Source organism: Platalea leucorodia (assembly GCF_965183815.1).
Source record: "Platalea leucorodia genome assembly, chromosome: 5".
Lineage (NCBI taxonomy): Eukaryota > Metazoa > Chordata > Aves > Pelecaniformes > Threskiornithidae > Platalea > Platalea leucorodia.
Genome location: NC_138827.1, coordinates 68,181,675 through 68,204,663, shown reverse-complemented (window position 1 = coordinate 68,204,663; position 22,989 = coordinate 68,181,675). Strand labels below are relative to the sequence as shown.

At 42.9% G+C, this 22,989-nt stretch overlaps 1 protein-coding gene across 2 annotated transcripts in view; it reads left to right on the top strand.

Annotated features, from left to right (window-relative positions):
• Nucleotides 1-22,989, top strand: part of TMEFF2 (transmembrane protein with EGF like and two follistatin like domains 2) — a 130,941-nt gene that overhangs the window by 66,382 nt on the left and 41,570 nt on the right. For both annotated transcript variants that reach the window (XM_082314580.1, XM_082314579.1), the window contains exon 5: nt 11,344-11,440. In XM_082314580.1, the coding sequence (XP_082170706.1) occupies nt 11,344-11,440 (97 nt within the window). The remainder of the gene's footprint in view (nt 1-11,343; nt 11,441-22,989) is intronic.

Genomic DNA, 22,989 nt, shown 5'->3' with positions numbered 1-22,989 from the left:
GGGGTGGCAGGCAGAGGGAAGGCTGTCTGAAGCTGATCCAAAAAAATGAGGGAAGTGTCTCTGGGGATTATTGTCCGGGAGGTGACAGTATAACTCACTGCTTTGCTTCCTAGCCAGAGCTCTGCGGCCGCTCTGCTTTTAAAGCACTGCTTTCATGACGAGACTGGTAGTCAAGACTGACATAAGAAAAGGATGTGGTATTGGTAGATACTTGAGACCATGATGTGTTCTTGTCTCGTCTCATTTTGTGTTATGAACTTTAAAGAAAAAAGAAGATTCCATTTTGGAATAGGACAATACAGCCTCTGTTATACAATATCTACGTTAATAGATTCCTTCTATCAAAGGCAGAAAATAGCTGTGTTACTAAATAGAATTAATGCATCTCGAGTTTGGAGAACATTATGCTAAATGTCCACGATACATTCTCTGTCCCCTTCGGCAGTAGCATATGATCAATTTTGTTACTCTGTCCTTACCTAATTATTGCTGTCGCTAATGAAGGGAAGTAGAGAAAAACATGTCTTAGTAGGTTAATAAGCCATCCAGAAAATTATATTAGCATGATCAATCCTTAATGATTATGGTTTCTCATAATGCTAGATCACCTGAAAGGTGTTTTTCATAGGAGATAGGAGGGGAAGTAGATATCGTTTTGCAGCCGTTCTTCCAGGTGTGCTCAGTTGTTTTTTGGAGAGAAGAGCAGTGAAACTTTGGCTTCTGATGGTGTGCGTGTTCTGTGTTGCTTTTCATAAGTTTTTGTGAATAAGCTGGCAGTCTCAGACGAGTCTGAGCAGCTTCCAACTGGCATTTTCCCCCTTCCTCTCTCCATGATGATACACCTTCATTTGCAATCTAGTAACTTGTTTAGCATCTGTCAGGATTTCTTTCATTTGTTTGTTTTTTGTCTCGTTGATGCTTCTTCAAGTGCCCATGTATGCCAGTACTGCAGCATACTCAGGACATGTTTGTTTTGATGAAAGCATTTCTCTTAGAGCATGTCCAAGGCATCAAAATGAATAGCAGAGGGGAATGATCCTCAAACATCATACTCTCCTCCTTTTTCTTTTTTTTTTCTTTTTTTTTTTTTTAAGATTTTCCCCAAATTAAACTGAATCACAGTCCTCCCTTTTAATTTGTTAATTACACTTCTGCAATGGTAATGCAATCAGTGAATATAGCTAAAGTGTTTGTGTGTGGGAATCAATATTAATGAGAAAGAGCATACTTGCAAAGTGAGCTATGTATCAGCTATTTGCCTTGCATCCGTCTGCCAGTGTACGGCTGCTCTAAACTTGGCCCACCTGAGCCATGCAGAGAAGTGCAGTTGTAGGAAGAGAAAGGGGAGAGTCCCTCCAGGTCATTTGCTCCCTATAGTTCCCTTCTGCACTTTCCATACCCGCGGGAAGGTATGGAACAGGGTGTGCTGCCGTTCAGCTGGGAGAGGCCCACATTTTGGGCAGCACAGCCCTTGGAGAGCTCAAGCTCAAGGGTTGCGGTGCCTTGGCCAGAGCGGAAAGTCAGGGCTTTCACAGCCTGCCTGCCCTGACTGACTTCGCAGGTGACAAAACTCTGAGTGAGCTCGTAAAGGTTAATCACAACTAAGTGAGAATGAAATCTGGCATTTTCCTGCTGGGCTTCCAATTTTCTGTATGTGCAGTGTATTGAAGCTAAGTGAGATTAAATGTTTAAACCTTTCGTGCCATATGGCTCCCCCTATATCATAAACACATCTGTAAAATTATACTCAGAAGGGCAACATTGTTCTGGTGTAAATGGATTCAAATCCATGCTTCTCTGCTGCTCGCATCAAGGCTGAGTTTGGCGTGCCGCACTCAACGTGTTTGTCCTGTTAGTGGAGGTCTGGGAGGTTTTTCCCTACACAGTCACGTAAATTCTGGGTGACAGCACAAAAATAGATCCCCAGTTTATCCACAGACCGGGCCCATGAAGGCTTCGTCTCCTAAATCTTTGCCACCTTTCCAGGAGTGGCTGTGCTACTCGTGAACTCCCTTGCTTTTCCGCTAAGGCTTTCAGCAGTTCTGCCAGTATTTGTCATGGTTTTTGTACTGTGGACATGACTATTCCGCCACATAAACTGTAAACCAAGGAGTACAATAAGCCAGTAATGGTGCTAGCCACGCAGTGCCTCAACTTCCCACTAATAATGGAAATAAAAAGGAAAAACACAGTTCAACTGATTTTTTCCCATTTGTCCTGAAAGGTCATCTTATTGCTGGACTTTTTCATGCAATTAACTAGTACAGTATATTTACACATTCGTTGAAGAATAGGGTTATATAAAAGACAGGATCTATGTTGCATAAATATTGTATCTCCTCCTACAGGACTTAGAAACTTTGCAGTTGCCCTTACCTTAGCTTCTAGCAAGTTCCTTGCGTGCCCACACTCCTGTGCACCCTGAGCTACAGCAGAGGCCCAAGGACTGCCTAGCTACAGGCCTGGGAAGGCAGAAATACCGTTACACGTGTCAGGAGGGATATTTTGACAACTAGCTCTGAGCCAGATTTTCTTTTTTCTTTAAATGGAAATTCTCACTTATAGAGAAAGACTCAAACACAGGGGTGAGCCCTGCTTGTGCAAGTTTAGAGGATCAGCTCAGCAGTGACAATTGCAGATCAGGGAGTGCTACTGCAGAAATGTTAACTTCTTCTGGGGCAGGAGATGTGATGGGGGATTGGGGATTGCCCTTTGGATACAGGCTGACCACTGAGCTGGTGGAGGAAGAGGCAGGTAAGGAGCCATCCGTTGTGGCTCCCAACCACGACGGTACAGCCTGGCTGAACATGGTTTTTGACTGCCAGTTTTGGCACCTGACTGAGCTGCCTCCTTCTGAGACCCCATTGCAGAGCATGAGCTTGGCACGTGTCTTCTCGACTTCTGAGCTCCGGGGCTGCGCCTGCTCTCAGTTACTCGTGCGCGTACCCTGCCTTAGCACCACAGAAATAAACAGAGTGGAGTATAACATGGAAAAAAAGTGGAGTGGGAGAAGAAAACTGCACTCCTCTTGTGGAATTCAGTGAAAGGTAGACCCAATTCATTTTTACAGTAGAGCCACTTTACACCACCCTGATTATGTAAATGGGACATAAAGTAAATTGGACTTTCACTGGCTCTGACACTCCTTTCCATTGCCAGAGTGATATACAGAAGCCTTAGTGTAAATTAGAACTGGGACCAGTGTCTGCGGTCTGCGTTTTAGGATTTAAAACCAGTCATTTCCCAAGATAATTGTGGTGCAGTCAAGACTAGGAGCAGCTTCCTAATATTGGTTAATACCCAGATTTGGGTTTCTTCAGTGGCTTAAATAGAGTGGCATATTATCTCCTCTATAGTCTGCCTAAAAGATAGATTTGATGTCTGCGAGCAAAGACATGAAATTGCTATAGGCTTCCACTCTTGTAGCCTGCCACCTATTTGATTTATGTGATAGGTGATCTCAGATGACCCTCCAAGGCACTGAACCATTAGAGAGTTATGTTGCACAGCGATAAGAAATCTTCAGAGATGCCTAAATCTTCTTTTACCACTGGGAGTTTCATCTCTTCTGGAATAAAGAACATTTTTATGTATGATGTTGCTATCTTGCTAGCCATACTAATATTCAAAAGGATACACAGACTTAAATCAAGAGCAAAGTGACAAAGACCTTAAAACCAAAGTAGTCACCAAGTGGATGCTAGACAGCTCTTTTAGGTTTTATCTTTGTTCCTTTCATTCTGTTTCTTGAAAGATGAGTAGCTGTAAGGGTTCACATTCAAGTCTTCTGTTAATCTTTCCACCAGGTAGGAAACTTGCAAAAGCACCCTTTCAGTGCGGAAAGCCCTGGAAAGTCATATCACCCATTTGGAGCTTCCTTATTGTAGGCTTTGTGAAGCCATGGGCTGGATCCTTCCTTATTTTTTTCGCTGAATTTCTCTAAGTTCACTGATCCAGGTTCCTCTCTGCCTAGAATGAATAAAAGTGCTTAGAACCTCAGGTGGGATGTGGATTCTTGACAGAGGTCAGGGAAAGCACAGACAGGTAATTTCTGTGGTATACGTCCAACTGTAGCATCTTCCCCTGCAGAGGAAGGCACTGCTGACTCATATTCCTCCAACTGAACCTATATCTAATGCAGTATTTGCTTGATAGAATTTGCTGTAAATGCAGTGTTACAGCATGTATATAGTCCATATGTTCCATCCGTCAGATTATCTTTGCATCATGTGTTTAGTGCATCAGGCATAAGGTATCCGGCAGTAAGCTCCTGTTTCAGGCAGTATGGGATGCACATTCTGCCCAGATGCACAAGAGGAAGAGGAGGGGCCAGAACCAGTCCCTGCTTTTCAGCAAATCCCGAAGATGCTGGGGCTCTTTCAGGTCCGCAGGGACAGGGTGTTTGGCAGTCCACAGAAGGGATGAAGAGGGTTTCGAGCCTGGCGCGCTCGCCTCCCTTCTGGCACATAGAGCCAGCTAGCCACAAGTGACTCACACTTGACTCTCCCCCTGAGTAACCTTTGATGGCAGTTTTTCTGACAAATAAAAAAAGTGTTATGATATTGGGTATTTTCCTGGACTGCAGCTTCCCATCTCCCTTGACACAGCGCTTAAGTTTAATGATCTGTGTGGCCAGGCAAGTCAACCTGAGGGAGGAATCGGACATCATCTTTTTCTATTTCTCTTTGATCCTGAAAAATCTTCTGGTCTTTGCAATTAGGACTACAGTAATCTCCTTCCAGGCTCTTTAATAACGGCCTTGATTGGTGACCCGTCACACTGCATCCATCCAGCTGTGTGGGCATGTCCACTTGGTTGTTTTGTTCGCGCTGTTGGACCTATTGAAATACATGAGAGCAGGGACTGATGCCACAAAAGCTTTGGCAGCATTGCAGGCATGTTTTTACAACAAGCTGTATCTATTCCTTGAAAATTCTCCTGCAAGAAAGTGATTTCTCTTTAAAATTAAATTAATGCAAGGCAGAGATGAATAGTCCCCACGTGCTATTTGGCTTTTTACTCAGCGATGTTTATGAGGGGAAGCTCTTGGCAAAATTTAAATGAGCCTCCTCTTCCTCAAGCTGGCAAATACTGTCAGTGGTGGTCATCGTACACCTTCATAAATCTGCAATGTTGGCATCCCACATACACCAGGCAAACATCAAATTTTGTAGGGGGACCGCACAAGGGTGCAATAATCACAGCTGTTTCATGTCAGCATTCAGAAAGCTTACAATAGGGTTTTATTCAATGAGCCATTCCTTTTGAAATGCCATTAGAGATATTTGCTAGGAGAAACTGGCCTCGACTAATCGCATTTAATTTTTTATCAAATGCACTGTGGGAGCAGCGGGGATATGCATGAGACAGAAACAAGCAAATGGTGTTTTATTTAGAATAAATAAACTTTGAGTAAGAATTGAATCCATTCCCTCCTGGCCACGGTTGTACAAATACAGGCAAGTCCCTACAGAGGTCTATAGGGGGTCGTCCTGACTTCGGACCCGGATGCTCCTGGAGACCTCCAGTTGTGCCTGCTGAAAGGAGAGACCCGCAATCAGATAGATGCAGAGGAGCAATGCTGTTCCTGTGAAACCATTCCTGTGCCATCCACTTTAGCCACGATAAATGATGTTCAGAAGGTGTGAAGGCTACCCATCTTGCCAGGGGAGGCCTCCAAGCCCCCGGACTGGATGACAGCTGGAGAAGGCTTCTAAGGTCTCTAAGACATTGAGCTGTGCGAAGTGAGAGGCATGCGGCTTTGCATGGGCCCATGTCTCTCCTCACAGCAGTAGCACCCCGTCTGCAGGGCTGCCAGAGCTGCTCCGTGCTGGGGCCTGCGTTAGGGTAATTGCAACTGAAACAAATTGGGGGTGGCGGGGAAAGGAAAGAAGCCAAAAGAGAATGGGAAGGAAGGCACAAGAGGAAGCAAGACAGGAGGTAAAAAATAAAGACGAAACTAGAGAGCAGCAGCGCTTAGTAATAATGCGAAACAGTTTTTATACTAGTTATTTACTGAACTCAGGGCAGTTCCCAGACACTGTTTTCTTGCACTAATTAGACTTAATCCAGGGCAGAATCTGAGCCTTCAGCACAAGGTGCGGGTGAGCTCAGCACAGGGCCTTGCACAAGAGCGAGCTGTTTCAGAAGTACTTCTTTCCTGTCCAACATAAACTCAGCATTGCACAGGACTGAAAAAACATGAATCAGCCCTACAAAAAGAATTCGTTTTTAAAAATTATAAATTCGATAGGTTCTGGTATTTAATATACTCGCAAGGTTTTTCTCCACAGCCCTAAAGGTTAGACATACCTTTCAAAACAAATATGCGTAGAAACTGAGATTCTTACACATTGAGATGATCCACTGGCTGTGATTTTAAGAAAAAATATAACCTGAGAGTCACAGGAGAAATATGAGAGCTGGAAAACACTGCAAATTGAGTCCGACTGGCATCAAAGCAGTGTCAGGCTGTATCTACATGGTCTTTAGCGAGAAGATAAGAGCACATTTTATCAGCAATCTGAGCTGGCTGGATACATCTAGTTCCTCCCTGAAAACCCTGTTAGGTATTTGCATCACACTGAAGTCATCCCATTAACCTTTTCCAGCACTTGGCTGAGAATGGCAACATGGAGGTACCCAAGATGGGCCTGAAGCAATATAGACACTGGGAAAGGTGGTCTGGTTTCCTGGGCAGCCAGCTCAGGTATTGCACAAGCCTGGCACCATTTAAATAACCTGCCCATCAATAGTGGGGAGGTGGTTTCAAGGACTGACACTTGGTGGTATGGAGAAATGGCCCGTTGGTGTGAAGGAGAATATTACAGTTCTCCTTAAGAAGTTCTGAGTCGGGTCCTGAGCTGGGTAGACACCATTTTCTCATGCGATAAGTAATTTCCCCAGCATGTTTGTGTTTGTGAGAGAGAGCAAATATGTATTTATTGAGATGGAGCCAGACGGCAGGAGTAAAGCAGAACAAGGCATGTCAGAGTTTGGATTTATTACCCATACGGTAGGCCATTTTCTTTTCATTTTGACCGTAATGCCGTTCTGAGCCTCTGCCAGACTTGGAGAGCAGAGTCATTCATGAGTTGACCCCCTGCTTCGCACCCTTCATTTTTCTCACTTTGCAGGCTTTGACTGAGCTAATGCTTTCAGGAAAAAAGACTTATCGATTAGACTGAAGTTGCTTGCAGCATCTGGGCTTTTATTGGTCAAGTTTGTGAGGTGTTTTTAGCCATTTGGTAGAGGTGCAGGTAGTGTTTGTTCTAACACATTTAGTAAATTCTGCTGGCTTCTCTGCCCTGGTTTCACAGAGCTTTCTCACGTTGTCCACTCGCCTTGTTACGTGCCCAGAGCAGTCCTGTTAGGACTGAAGCCTGTGGCGAGATCACCTTGGCTGCTCTGAAGCGCATTCTTCTCCTCCTCGTTTGAATTTGCACATTGTCTTTCATTCCAAAATACAAAAATGGCCATCGACCTGCATCTCCATGTGATTTTTGTTATTACCTAGATTTTATCTGCTAAAAAGTGGATATCCTGTTACGATGAGCTACAGCAAGCTTTGTTTGAAGTTCTTTCACCAATAGCAAAGATATCCCACCATGAGGAGTCAAGTCAGAGAGATAAGGACAGAGTCAGACCAATCTACTGATGATACTTTCACTCTGTTTTTTCAGCTATGGAAACAAAGTAAAATGTCTCCAAAATGGTTTCTTTCTTGTGGGACTTGCAAGCAATACAGATATTCTTGAAATCACAACTATCTGATCTGAGTGCAGTCAGAACGCCAGAAAAGGACCAAATGATTAAAACAGGAGCTGTTGTGGTTACCACAGTCCATTGACTCTGTAAATTGTGTGTAGTGCCTTCCCAGCTAAAGAATTTATATTGCTTAGGAGATTGAGATAGTCTTTGAAGTGACTTTCAGATAATGTTAGTGACCTTCTAACCCATGTTAGCACATTTCCTGGAACTCTGGAAGTTGCTAATCTTGCTAATACAAATAGGAACTTGCAGCTTAACATTTCTCAGTTGTGTGAGTAATAAGCGGTGAGCTTCAGCGATTAGCCTCTCTGGAGCCCTACTATGTTCCTACAGGGTCTTGGTGTTAAACCACAACATGTTGCTAATATGAGAACTACGTAATGTGCATGCGGAAAAGAGAATCGTACTCCTTTTATTTTTAGAAGGGGAATCCAGAAACTAGATTATTTTTGCTAACTTTTTTTTTCAGTTGAGATATGAAAGCAAGTGCAAATCAGCAAGTGCAGTGAGGAAAAAAAAAGGAGAGAGTCACCTTAGAAAATGAGCATCTACTAGTCCTCAAGCTAAAAAGCAGCAGGAAATATTGGGAAAATAACTCTTTCTAAGATGTCCAGATTTATCAAAGCACTTACCTGCACAGCATGGAGAAAACAAACCCTTGCGTGTGTCAGTTGTGGGTATGGGTGTGCTTGCCAGTGTATATGTTTGTGTAGGGAGAAAAAACACGCCTTAAGGAAGTGTAAAGAATAATATTATCTGTGGTTACTGAAAACAGAAGGGGGGAGAGAGGGGGAGAGAGAGAGAGAGAAACAGCTGTCTTTTTTAATCAAGACCACTGCATGCTCGGACATTTAATGGCAATGTGCACATTCATTGTGGAACACTGGATGCAGAGCTTCTTCAGAAAAATATGAAGGAGTGACCTGTTATTTTCTAGCAGAAATTAAGAACTGCATTGTGCCTTGATGTGCATATTCCTCTCTAAATCAGTTTTCTTCAGAATGCTCAATCTTTCAAATGCCTTCCTTTAATGACTTAAATAGTTGTTTTAGTCAGCTTGTGATGTGGAACCATGTGAAGTCCCTGGTCAAACCACACCTGATGGACAGTTACAAATAGAAACATTACAAGGAGAAAAAAAAAAAATAGGCCATATGTTTTTAATTAAAAGGAAATATGAAGAAAGTGATTTGCAGAATAACAGCATTTTAAAAATAGAGCTCTTTTCCATAAAAAATATGTTTTCATCCTCCTGAACTGGAGCAATTGTTATATTCCTGGTAGGTAGGGAGTGCTCGGCTGTCATAGGAAGTCTCCTGCCTGTGTGTCCCGTTGTACTTTCCATGCAGTCATTCATTACAGCTCCCAAAGTGTCTGCCAAATATTCTGTTCCCCTTTCACATCTGGTGAAACTGTGGCACAGCAAAGCAGCGTGACTTAATAAATCCAGATCACGTGTCCTGTCTAATGTCTTAAGCACTGGTAATTCCCTGCCAAAATTGGCTGTCAAAGCTATCTCCTCAGGAAAAAAAGATTTCAAATTTAAAATATAAATGAAACTCAATGAAAAACCCGGGCCTGGATGCAGCTGCAGAGAAGTGGGGAGGAGCTGTACAGCAGCGTGAGCCTCCCAGTGCTGTTGGGTCAGGATCACACACGTGGCACATGAAGATGCTAATGGTGTGAGGACATGGCCCTTGGATACCCTGTCCACCTTCGTATGTTGGCTCTTATAAAATATGAGCCTAAAGAATTCCTCAGTCATTTAAGGAAAGAGAAAAACCACAGCTCAGACCCTCCCTACAAAACCTGACAATGCAGTAGAACAAAAATCCAGACTATGTTTTCTGAGTTTCCCCTTTGGGTTTTTTGTACATGAACTTTGTGGATATAAAGGTAAGCAAAGTTCTACAAATGGGGCAAACCCCTATTTTTTTTCCTTTTAGGATCATCATAATGCTCATCATAGGTAATTTTTTTTTTTATTTTAATATAGTCTAAATTCAAGTAAGACTGATAAGAAATTGCAGCGGCATAGCTCATACCTAAATATACCAACATTTTCTTTAACTATATTAAGCCTTGGGAAAAACCTACTGAGACAAACCATCTACCTTAGTTATTTCTGTGGTCTGTTTCACTGTAGTATCTAAGCATATCACAATCCTTAATAAACTTGTTTCCATATTCTTTGTTGGTAGAAAGTGGTATTATTCCCATTTTACACAGTGGGGAACAGGACAGAGGTTCAATAACTTGTCCAGGTTAAGAAATCAGACATTGGGGTCACACTTTCTCTTTTAGGGGCAAAAGCCCTTTCTCCTCCAACAGCTTTGTGAAAGCTTGGGACTACTCTTCTTTCTTGGGGAAATAATAAAAGCAGCATATTTGAAGTCAGAGCACTCCAACCTGGGAGCCTCCAGTAACACCCAGGTTAACGGTGTCTCGTGCAGTGGATGCACGACATCAGGCAGGTGATTCGTCCCATCAGTGTCAGTGGGGCTACCGACACGCTTCAGCGTCTCCACCAGCCTTGGTAGGCTGGACCCAAATGTGCAGTCAGCCTGCACCACAGTGCTGACTCCGAATGAAAGGATGACACTGCAGAGGCTGTTTATGCAGATAACATCAGTCAAAGCTGATTGATACTTCAAGTCTGGGTTAGTTTAATTATTCTGTAACCGGCAGAAGGATATCGCTAGGTACTGTGTCTTGCTAGAAAGCAGCACCTATTGAAAGATATCAGAAGGTGCTTATATACTTTAATAAAAACATAGATGATGTTTCTTTTGGATCTTTTAACAAACCCTCTTCTGGGTGCCTGCCTTAGTGGTCTCTTTCTCTCTTTCAGTACTCAGCCGTCAACACTTTTTTGCAGTCCTCTTATACCCGTATTTTTATTTTCCCTTCAGTACCTTCATGTTTTTGACTTAAAGGCCAGTTACAAACCTTACACAATTGCAGACAAGGGTGTTCACTTTCCTGGGTTTCAGATTTAACCTATGCTGGAGATCGTCCCCTCCTCTGGGCAGCACTAAATCTTTCCTGCCAGAGATAACTAGTCCTTGGGGCTTGTGGCTGTACTTCTGAAGAGAAAAATGTTTTGCCTTTGGAATGGACTAGATTGCACCACATGGCAGGTAATTTCAAAACATTTTCAAGGAAAACTTCCCCTTGGGTCCATCTCAAGGCCGTCACCGGTAAAGGACACAAGGCAGCGTGTGATGCTATCAATACACCTCCATTATTTTCCCAGGGAAGAAAGCCGTGAGGCTCGGTGGTGACACAACCTGCCCGAGCTGCAGCTTGAAGGGATCATTGTTTAAGTGGAAAAGGAAGAGGAAGGGTCTTTCTCCAGTTTTCCTTTTACTCCATAATTCAGGGAATTTATCACAGACCAACATGGAAATCTCTGCGTTGGCCCCATTCAAAAACACTGTCTGTTGGCCAGGCATCAGCTCAGTGAGCAGCACATTGAGCTGACGCGGTGAATAGATTTTTCTAGAGAGAGAGAAGTGCTTTGCTACAGTGCTGTCTTTACTAATGTATATTCTTCTGCTTTCCATCAAACAGTCAATGAAGGCTCAGGTGAAACCAATCAAAAAGAGACATCGACCTGTGACATTTGCCAGTTTGGGGCAGAGTGTGACGAAGATGCAGAAGATGTTTGGTACAGTAATTTGGTCTACTCTTCTATTTTAATGAATGTTTTATTATTTAAAGGTACTGTGGCTTAGAAAGCATTAAAAATATTAGATATTCATTTTTCCACACCCAGAGATTCATCACACAGTGACTGAAGTGGTTATTACTCTGAAAAAAATGTATAAAACAGTCTGGTTTATAATTTTGGAACATGCACAATTTAGACAAAGTCTAGAAACACAGTTATCCATTTTGTTGCTGTTATAACTTATGTTATTCCATCTGGGGTTTTACAGCTTTATACTTTGGTAAAAATAGAATTGGGAAAAATAATTGACCTAAAGCTTTTCCAGTTAAAAAATATCATTAGTGTTATCATCATGTTAATTCATGTGTGGCATTAGACACGCTGGGAAATCTGTCTCGATTTTGCCTAGTTGCTGGAGTTGAAGACCTAACCCTTGAATGTTTGAAATAATTAGAGTGTACATTTAGACATTTTCTCAATGGAAATTGTTTTATTTTTTATTTTTTAGAAGAGGTTTCAAAAGTACTTTTTTTTAATTATTATTTTAAACCTTAACCACATAAGCTGAAGGAAAATAACTCTACTCAGAATTTTTTTTATTATTTTTTTGCTTAGAAACTGTGCAAACATATATTTAAGTCAACTTTAAGCTAATCATTTCATTGTGATTTTGGAACAGCCAATAGATCAAAAAAGTCGCTATTCACAGAGCTGTACTTCTAACACTGCCTTAATGCCAAGCCTCATATTTCTATCTAAGTAATTAATACAAATTTAGAAAGACAACAAAACAATCATGCGAATGTTGGAGCTGTTGTCTGGATGATGCTTCTGAAGCTGTGGGCTGGTGGTAGCTAAAGGATGGATACAGATACTGGGCAGTGAGATATCCATAACGCAATATTGCCCGAACTCTAACTTGCACGGTAGGAATGGAGCAGAGAGAGGAGTCAATGAATGAATGGTGAACATGATAATTGGGCCCAGTGTTGGGCACCTCATCCAGGCAAGGCATCCATGCACTGCTGGTCAGGAATGAAATTATGAACATTTCTGCTGTTCAGTGAAGAAGCTTAGGAATATGGTCATCCATTTGTGCTCATTTTGGTTTTGTCTTGCCAGGCGTTTAATAACCTCTAGTTCTAGTCTTTAAAAAACACCAAGTAAACAAACCACAGAGGCCTTGCTCTGGCTCCAGTCATCAAAAGAAATTGTGGTGTTGAAAAACAGGAGCAAGATGCATCATGGTTATAGGTTTGCAATAATGTAATGAGATTTGTATGGAAGAAATTGCTTGCTTTTGACTTTGCTTAAGGAAATTACGCCAGGTGTCAGGATTTTCATTGTATCCTTGACCGGTTGTCCTTGAAAGTTTTGGTGTGCGGTGTAGAAACAAAACCATGGTAAAATTAATATATCAAAATTCACAGTCTAGTGCTCATGTTTTCATAATTAAGTGCACTTCCAAATTGGAAGGCAGGAGAAGAGAGGGGCAAGGAATAAAATTAGCTACAAGATAACATTATTAATCATAAGCACTGAGTAGCAGTGTTTATTTTTTTCCAGAAATAGCTCGATAAAATAGCCCGATCCAACTTATCCCAGTAATGTTCCCACTGCAGCTTTTGCACTATCTAATTCCTCCCCTTTGAAACAACTTGGCTTATATGGAGCAGCATAATGACTGCAGGAGCTGAAGTTCTCAATCTTTATTGACAGCCCGTCTTTCTGCGGGGGAGGATGCTTCTTGGGGCGGGAAGCAGCGAAGGGCATTTACTAGGAAGATGCTACCAGACAAACTGTTAAAAGGCAGGAAAGCAGATTTCCGACCAGAAGTACAAAGACCATGTAAAGCCTGTTAAAGGTCTGCTTTGAAGTAAACAACTTCATACGCCGTAACAGAGCCCTGTTTTCCTGTCCCTGCCCCCTGATTAGTCTTGGATAAACGTCTTTCTAAAAAATGAGCCTTCTGGCTGTTAGCTCTTTGTTATTCTTATTTCTAGAATAAAAGCGGAGTATGTATGGGGGACCTAGATCCCTCTTTCCAATGTACGTTAATTGAATTTCCATGTTTGGCACCAGATAGACATATTCCCCTGCTCCCCCTGCCAAGATTTGGTGTGCAGAAAATGTCCTTAGATTAAGTGGGGGAAAAAAAAAATCAGTTTATTATTTTATCACTATTTTTATGTGGATCAAATTTCAGATATAAGTAGGGCTCCTTTAGCTATCTCACCTGAGTGATGAGGTTTGTAAAATCCAAATGCGGTCAGTGGGTCCCAGTGGCCCCGGGACCTGTTGTTACAGGGTGACAAGCCCAGCACCAGCAGTGTCCCCTATCAATCAGAAACAGTTTGAGGGTGCAGGGTCAGTGCCTGATCCATTCCAGGTAAGAGGGATGCAAGCTGGTAGCAGAGCCAGACCACAGAGAGCTGCAGATACGAGGCTGGCTGTTCGCCTAATATTTCTAGGGTGCCAGAGTAGATCAGGGAAGAGAGCACAGGTGTGATAGCAGATGTGGTTGGGCTGCTGACGATTTAAAGTGACAATTAACATTATTCTGCATTGCCACAGTCTGTTATTCTGCAGTCCCTTGTCTCTGGTTTAACTCTTTCCTTTTTTTTTTTTTTTGTTATTCATTGCCAGTTGTCACTCAGCTAAATTGTGCTATTGTACTGTGTCCCCATTATTTTTAAATCTTTTTATTTGCATAAAAACAATCTGTTAATGGCTAGACTCCTGGGATTCTGATAGGGGGTTTGGCACATAGAAGGCTACTCAAAGGGGTAAGATATGTGTGTGAACATTTTCTGGAAAGTACAAAGAAAAGGCAGAAAAGAATCCACTGTAATAACAGGTTTTCCACGGCATGGTAAAGCACACGTGTATCATTATCCTATTCTGCAGTCTAATATCACGAGAGTGAATGCAATTTGGCATTCCGTTAGTGAATCTCTTTCTCTAGGTTAAAAACAAAGACTGTTCAGTTGAAAGTCTTTAACATCTTGCTACTTTAATATGTGAAAGCTTCTTGTCACTAAGAGGATCGTGTATTACTGGCATTATTCCCACCTTTAATGCATTTTGCACCAGTGGGCTTCATGAATATTTAAAGCAGGGCAGTGGCTATGCTCTTTAGCACTGGATTGCAATCTATTGGTAAATCAGACATTTGGTGTTGCTTACTTTGGGTTTTATTTCTGAACTGGCTAAGGAATAATTGATTTTGTAAGACAGGACTACTCAACATTACACCCCGAGAGATGTACTTGAAAGGAAATAAAGAATGAAGCGTAACATTGTGAACCGTAGTGTAGTTCTAAGATCTTCCAAAAAGCATCTATGAAATACTCACTCACTGTATATAAATAGTACTCACCAAATGGAGTGCCTGCTCATCTGCTGAAGTGGCTTAGTGTCAGTGCATAACCGTGTCAGAAACCTGGATTCCAGTATTAATCTCCTCCTTATGGGCCACTGAGGAAATAAGAGCACTCTACACTGGACAAACCACGGTTCAGATAGATACTGGGCAGCCATTTCAGAGGTCCACGATGTGTCCAAGTAAGTGGAAGGAGATAAATAATAGGAAAAACCTTTCTGTTGAATTTCCTGTTGGAAAATGCCGAGAAGAGAGGACAGGAGTATTTTCTTAAAACAAGATTAAAGCCTGCAAACCTCTGACTTGTAGAGTTAATCAAAATCAAAATGATGAATTGGGGTTAAATATGCATGCTTTTCCTTTGAATTTCAATATCAGCAGGTCAGCCAGCAGCAGTCTCAAAGTGCAGGATTGCCCAGAATAAGATGAAGTTCGCTAGCTAGAAGAGAGACATGCAGAGATGTATAACGTGCTCAGGAGAGAGTGCTTTCCCTGCAGCCTGGCAGTGTCCAAGGAGGTGAGGAGGCCATCTCTGCAGATTGCTCCTCTGCCTTCCCCTTCCTCCTTCCTGGAGGCTGCAGGTGGAGGAGAGAAGCAGCAGTATCCCTGGCAGGAGGTGCCTGACCTCGAATGGGCCACTCAGGGGTTTGCACCAGTGATAAAAAGGGGTGTAAATACCCCTGCCGCTTCCCGCAACTCAGTCCCACACACCCCAAGGACTCCTCCTTGGCTCTGCCTAGGGTTTTGTGCTCTGCCATAGGCACCATGCTTGTGGTAGGCAACTTTTCTCCCTCCTCACGAGCTTGGCCCATGCTGGAGGAGCCTTTTCCATTTCTCACAAATGGACAAGGATCCCACCGGGCAGGTTCCGCTCAGGAGAAGATGCTGAAGCCATTCTGTGGGGACACTGTGTCCCTGAGGACCCAAAACTGGGAGCTCGGAGGAAGGCATCCAGGCCTGAATGAAGGGGCTTGGCATGTTCAGTGTCTAGGTCAGTGGGTGAAGGAACGAGCATCGGTCTCAGGCGTGCTGTGCAGCTGGGTGGTATTCCCAAGTGAGGTGATGAAGTTGCAGCATAATTACAGCAGGTCCCTTGTGTCCTGCACTTCTTTCCGCATGGCTGGGACAATAAACTCCACTTACCCACAGCAGACAGCCACACACACAGAACATATTAAGAAGATGAATTGTTTCAATCCTTTGTTTCATATTTTACTGCTAATCGCTGATATATATAGTTTGGGTAAATGCTCCTATAGGCAAGTGAACAGTCTGCAACACATGAGGATGGTGAAACTGCATTCTCATGCAAATAAGCAACACTGTACATGGGAGATATTTGTGCAAATCATGCAGCTGCCATCAGCAGCGACCCCTAGAATCAATATTGCTCTAGCAATCAATATTTATCTTTATTATAGTATAGAAAGAAAACGTATAAAAGAAACTAATGATTTTGCCAGCTTCTCAATCCACACAGCAATTAGGTCAGTCAGCTTTGGGTCCCTTCCCCCTTCAATCAGTTGCTCTCAACCACAGCATCTGCAAACAAGATGCTGTACTACTATAAAGTACTAAAAGGTAGCTTGAAAACTCACATACATTACACGGGTATTGGCTGCTTCATGTTCAGCAGTGTGTATAATAACTATGTGTGACCTACTTGTTCCAGATGCAGAAACAACGAGCTACTTTAACATCTGAAATGTCCCGTGCATTATACAGTAGATATATTGCCATTTTCTGCTGCTTTCATTTCTCTTTTAGAGAAAAAGTAGATCTTCGTTCGTGGCTACGGATAACACTTCAACGTACTCATTGGACTTGTGGTTCAAATAAACACAGAAATGGAATCATACCATTAAAAAAAAGCAACCCTGCAAAGACTTAAATTTCTGCTTAACTTGAGATCATACCTAAGGCACAAAGTGAAGCTGCTGCTGCATAAATCTTCACGTGGAGCTTAGTAGTCATATCTAATAACAGTCCAGGGAAGGGTTTACAGAGTACAGTAAAGGGACTGCAGTATGCAATCTCTGCATTGCACAGCAGGAGACGGCCAAGTGGCTTACACCCTCTTACACCCTTGTCCCTTATCTTAACCCCAGCCTAATAACAGAGCTACCTCCAGTGTCTGTGCAGAAATTAGCCCACTTAACTGTAAACATTTCATTTGGTGCATGTTCTATGGTTAAAAGATTTTGAAATAAAAAGAAAGCAGCTGACTTCTAGCGTAACTGTTGAGACGCCATGTTGAGATAACTGTAGACATACCATGCAGTGGGCTAAGAGCCAGCAATACTGTAAAAATGTAGCCCAAGTAACAAGATTTGAACTGGAAATTGGTCAATGAAGGATTTACAATGAAAGACAAAACATTGGGAACATTAGAAAAAAAGCAAGATGCCACCTACCTGTCCATACATGATATTTTAATTATGAAACCTGCTCAGAGGAAGGGACAGATTGGTGGCTTCCATCAGAGGCTGGTCAGCAAGACCTGCTGTCTGGGGCGTGAGAGCTGAATAAAGAACCTGGACATGTTTCTTCATTTGGGCTGTACAAAGAAATGCCATGTGAACTGGCACAAAAGCACGAAAACTAGCAAAATACAAAAGCATAGCTTGAATTGTCCACCGCACAAACAAGAAGAAAGCTTCAGCAGTTCCAGCTTAGGTGAAAGCTTCAGGCTTACTAGCAACCACTGTCTAAACATCATGTAAGAGTCAGAAAATAAGGTCCCCAGGTGAACATTGCATGAACACCCCAGTTCCTATCAGGTTTCTTGCTGGCAAGCTACTGAGATATTGTAGGACTCTCTCAGTGGATGGTTTCAACATAAAACCACCCCAGGTGAAAAAGTGACTTTGTGTCCAACCATAGCCAGAGAAAGATCCCCACTGGTTTCTGAAAGACCTTAAATCAAGCCAAAAATATGTGGTTTTCCTCTTTCTCAGCAATGAGTCTGCAGAAAGAGCAAGGGAAGATCAGGGAACAAGAAATTAGCTTTATCTTCAGAGGATGTTTCTCTAAGAGCAGCTTATGATCCAGTCTTTTTGAGGAGCAGGAGGCAGGAATGAGCACATTGTATTTCTAAACTGAACGCAGTACTAGAAAGTGCTTGGCTAGAAAGTTAATGGTTGGAAAAATGATAGCTTGTTTGGCCATCTGGTGAAATTGTTTTACTCTACATACGTTTTATTTGTTTTTAGTTAAAACCAGTCATTTTTCCCAGTCAGGTAAGTTTCACAAAATCGCCTTACCATCTTTGTGTCCTTCATACTGTGCCAAAATAGCCTATTTAATTTTGAAGTGAGACTGATTCCCAACTCCCTTAGGATGGTGGTTTGGAGAATTTGACCTTTCCATCCATTGAGTCAACTCAATCCTTCAGAGGTTTATATTCATTTGACAAACTCCTGCCTTTCCAGATTCTCAGGATTTATTTTCTTAATAACATTCTCTAAAAAAAATGGTTTTAACATAAGCCAAGATTGTCTGGAGTTACTTATACTTCATAGTGTTTTATTACCAATACACTTTGGAACACTCTAGTAAATAATTCAGCCTACACAAAGAGATTGGCTATATTTTCTCTATACATTGAGGAAGTCTGTCATGTAGACTATACATCACGGCTCTAAATGTTCTCAGATAAATGCAAACCCACGTTGTGTTCAATCTGTACTACTCACCCAAGTAGGTCTTTTAGGGACCCTATATGACACATACATCTCTTATCCAAAAACCAGAATCCCTAACATTTGGTTTTGTAATAAAAAACATCTTCTGCAATTACAGCAAAACTCGCTGTGTGTCCAGGGGATAATACCCTACACAGTCATAAAGCTTATAGATTTTTTTTCCTTGTGCTCCTCTTTTCAGATGGTGATCTAAACTTGGGTTTTTAGTTTCAGAAAGTGAACTTCCAGCTTATGGAAGTCAATGAAAGTTTTTCCACTGACTTCAATGAAACAAAAGTTCTCTCCCAGTATCATAACTGTGGAGTGACTTCTCAGTAGCCAGTAGAGCCTTTTGCTGGCAGAAGGGAGAACAGACTCTGTTGGAGTGTAAATGTGCAGTCGTTCACAGAGCGCAAAGGAATAAGTTGGAAATTGTGATGATAAAAGCAGAAGTTGGCTTACTGACTCCTTCAACTGCTTCGGAGGAAATACTGATTTGTGAAAAGCCAAACATAACTTCTAAGACTTTTGGGGGTTTTCTTGTCTTATCATGGTGCTGTGCTCCTGTAGGAGCAAGACACAAATTCTTCTGAAATTTAAGGGGGGGAAGGCTTGTAAGACATGTAGAGCTGCTGTTTGTCTTCACAGTTATTAGTCTGTCAACATTAGAGTTGAAAAAAAAGGCTGCAATAATTTGAAAAGCATGGCTCAAAATAGCCAAATTTTCCTGTTAGGTTTCCATGGCCAAGATTTCTACCCCTACATTCAGCATGTGGTGTGTGGACGGGAGGCATGGAGGCACAGAGGGATGGCTGGTCATGGCAGAGAAGGCTGGAGAAATGGACTGGGAAAGGACAGAGGACAGTGGAAACAGGGAGGAAACCTAAAGCTGACTTGCAGCTAGTCCATTTTGTTGTTTGCTGGAGAGCGGGGAGGAGCCGCAGCAACTGCCCATGCACAGAGGCTCAGGAGGGTTTTGGGGACACTAGCTGAAGGCAGCAGGGAGGTTCTCCTCACCTGCCTTCCCTCTGCCTGGCTTGGAGGCTGAAATGGCACGCCCAGCGTGGAGCAGGTAAATTAAACATTTATGTGGCAGGGACAGCTGGAGGCTGTGTGGAGTAGCAGCTCGGCTAGCGTCGAGGCTGTGGCTGTGGACTGCGTTAACGCCGATCTGTGTGTGTTACAAGGGTGCACGTGCATGGCTGGGCATTGTGTGAGACAGCAACAGCATCCCTCTCTATTTTCAGGAAATTTCCATATACAACATATACAAGTGACGGCATGGCAGAAAGCAACCACTTTATGTGCCCAGTTTAACAGGGGAGCAAATGAACCCAGGAGTTGTTTTTTTTTCACTCCTCCTCCATCAGCTGTGACTGCAGTTTTCAGTCCTAGGTAGGAAAATGTAGCAACCTTCTGAACGCACACCTTTATTTGCATTTGAAGGAATGGTTTTGGCAGTCTGTTTTGTGCTCTTGCTGTAATACAGGGTGTCGTAAAGATCATGCCTAGCTCCTGCTGCTTTGTGGGAGGTACACAAAAGGATCCCTTTCGGCTTTGCAAGGGCAGAGCTGTGCGCGGGTGCTCCGAGGCAAAGCCACCACTTGTGTGTAACCCCATGGCTGGGAGAGCCTGGGCTCACCAGGTTGTGAAAGTGCACAGAAGGGATAATATGATAATGCACATCAAATATTAATGTGCATTGACACATAATCGTCTGTGTACATCAGGGCATTACAGCACGGAAGAGCAAGTGCAGAGACCTTGGAGAGGAATGCACTTTTGCACCTTTTTTTCCCTGTTTTCTTTTCCCCTTTTTGTTATTTAAAAATAAGCTTTCCTCCCTCTCTGGCCCCCCCATTTAGCCAAAGTCACACCCTAGTAGTAAACTGAGCAGCGCCTTCATGACGGCCTATTTAGTCGCAATAAAAAGCCGATTGGCCTAATGCACAATCAAGAAAGGAGTGACATTTATTGCTTCGGTTTTATGATGCTGTGAACTGAGCAAGATTTGGAGCCTTATAGTGCCTTCAGGGGGCAGGAGATCACCAGCAATGAATTGTATTTATACCTTTTCCAATTTCCTACTAGCATTTTAGCAATAAATAGACTGTGTTGTTATTGAGTTTTATGTAAGTATGTTTACGAAAGCAGGAATACAACTTTGTAGCTCAGAATTACATGTGTTGGCTAAATAGATCAGCAGAGAGAATACCTATGTAAAGTACTGGGAAAGCACTTTCCAATTTATTATCAAATGTCTTAATAGAATGCTTCATCTCTTCCATCCCACTTTATGTTAACTATTAAATTAAAACTGCATCCATTGCAGAAGGTCGGAGGCTCCTTCACACACCCATGTTAGAACATCAAGGCCATGATTTGTTCACACATCTAAGCCATTAAAAATACATCCCATGCATTAAATATGAGCCTGAGGAGAACTCAATAGGAGCTGACGCGCAAGGGCTGACCTCGGCTCTCACGGCCCCTGCAGGGTGGCAGGTGTCCCTTCCCCACGGCATCCATCTACTGCCCCGGTCCTTTCCCACGTGCAAGTCACAGCTAAAAGCCTGTGTGAGATGTGTCTAGATGTACAGGCTTAATTGCTGTCTCTCAGCCTGCCCATTTTGTAACGAAGCTCTCCCATGCGGAGGAGCATGGGTGCCCCAGGGATGCCCGTCCTGGCCAGGGGGCAGTGCTTGCAGCATGTCCCTTTCGGGAGCTGCAGGTGGATTCCAGTGATCCCTGTCCCAGACCTGAAGATGGTTACTCTCATCTGGTTAGTTTGCTGGCAAGGACGTGCTCTTGAGATGGCACGTTTCATTCATTTGTTCATCTTCCTTTCCCTGGCAGTGGTACTTTCCCCCTGAGGCTTGATCCCAAAGGCAGTTAGCTGCTGTGGTCATCATGAGACAGCAAGACAAGAGGCAGCGTCCCCAGCCATTAGTAATACCTGCTTTTGTACAGCAGCTTTCACCTACAGACCTGAATGCTTTGAGGAAAAAGAGGGTTACTACTGCTCTCTCCTTCTTGCATGTGCAGTGATTTGAATGGGATTGCATCAGTCCCAGTCTCATACCTATGGGCCGAGATCTCATTTCATCACTGTGCAGGATGACATGAGGTTATCTTGCCTTATTTCTGTCTGTGCAGGAGGTGCAAACAAAGTCTGAAGGAAAGCCTGGAGTATCCTCCTAAAATTTTATTAAATAGCTAGACTGGATTTTGTTTTGTAATTTAAGTCAGCCTACCAAGCAGGATAGCCTGGAGTATGCAGCCAGTTCAGATGGTGCTGCCTCAGGCGGGTCTCCTCAGAAGCAGGAGGCACACGTGTTGGAGGATGCAGAGCAGTTTATGGTGAGAGTTAGTCTGATTTTGCACGTCTGGAGGGAGCCTTTACAAGGAGGGATTGCTTTACTATCGTCGTCTTCGCACTAGTTTTAGGAAGGTCAGTTCTAAGCCTGCCTTGCCTTCCCCACTGGCAATGGATGGCTCACGTGCTGCGTGGGACGGGGCTTGCAATGCGCTGGTCTCTGCTGGCAGGAGGGCTGTCATCCCTTTAGTCTCACTGGTAAATCAGGGTCTGCGTTCAGAAGTAACTTCTGGTGTAGCTAACAAAGCTGTTACCAGAAATTTGCCATTGGTCCCATCCCAGTTGGTACCACAGTTCTTCATGAGCAGACCGAGCCTTGCCGCATAGCAAGGTCCATGCCAGGACCTGCATGCAGCTAGATGGTTGTCCCATGCTTCCCACCAGACTTTGCAATATTCCCACTGGCTGTTGCAGCCTGGGGTGAAATGCTGGGATTTGTGGGAACGATTCTTATTATTCTGCTGGCTTCAAGACAGGAGCGAATAATATCAGCAGTCTGAGGCACACAGTGATAAAACGTTCGTGAAGGACAGCCTCAAATGTTTACAGAGGGAGAGAAACAGTCAGCAAAGCTTTGTTTTAACACAGACTGTAGAGACGTGAAGGACACCAAGTGTAGGCAAACCATAAAAAGGCATTTATTTTATTCTATGGGCTTTAAATAAACTTCACACATTAGATACCTGCAGACACTTGAATTGGCACGTGAACAGAATTAAAATTTTCTTCTCTAGTCACACAGCTAGTGTGAGGATTTTTCCATAGCTCTTCAAACCCAGTTGTCAGCCTTGTAATTCTCTAGTTTCTCCATTTGAGTTTAAGGCATCCTGTCTAGCAAAGACTGCTTTACACAACTTAGTTCCTTTTAAATAGGAATGATATTTAAAAAAAAATTAAATGAGACATTTATTTTGCCCTAAAGGTGTTAGCATACAATTCAATGTACTGTTGAGGGCACTAGAGGCATTGGGAAGCCAGATGAAGGTCATATTATAATTGGTGCTTTGAATTGTAAGAGGAAAGCAAAGGTGAAGTTTGTGATGTTTTTTTGTCAGAAATTTAGTAAAGAAAGTTACAGGAAAAACAAAAGGACAATTAGGAATCA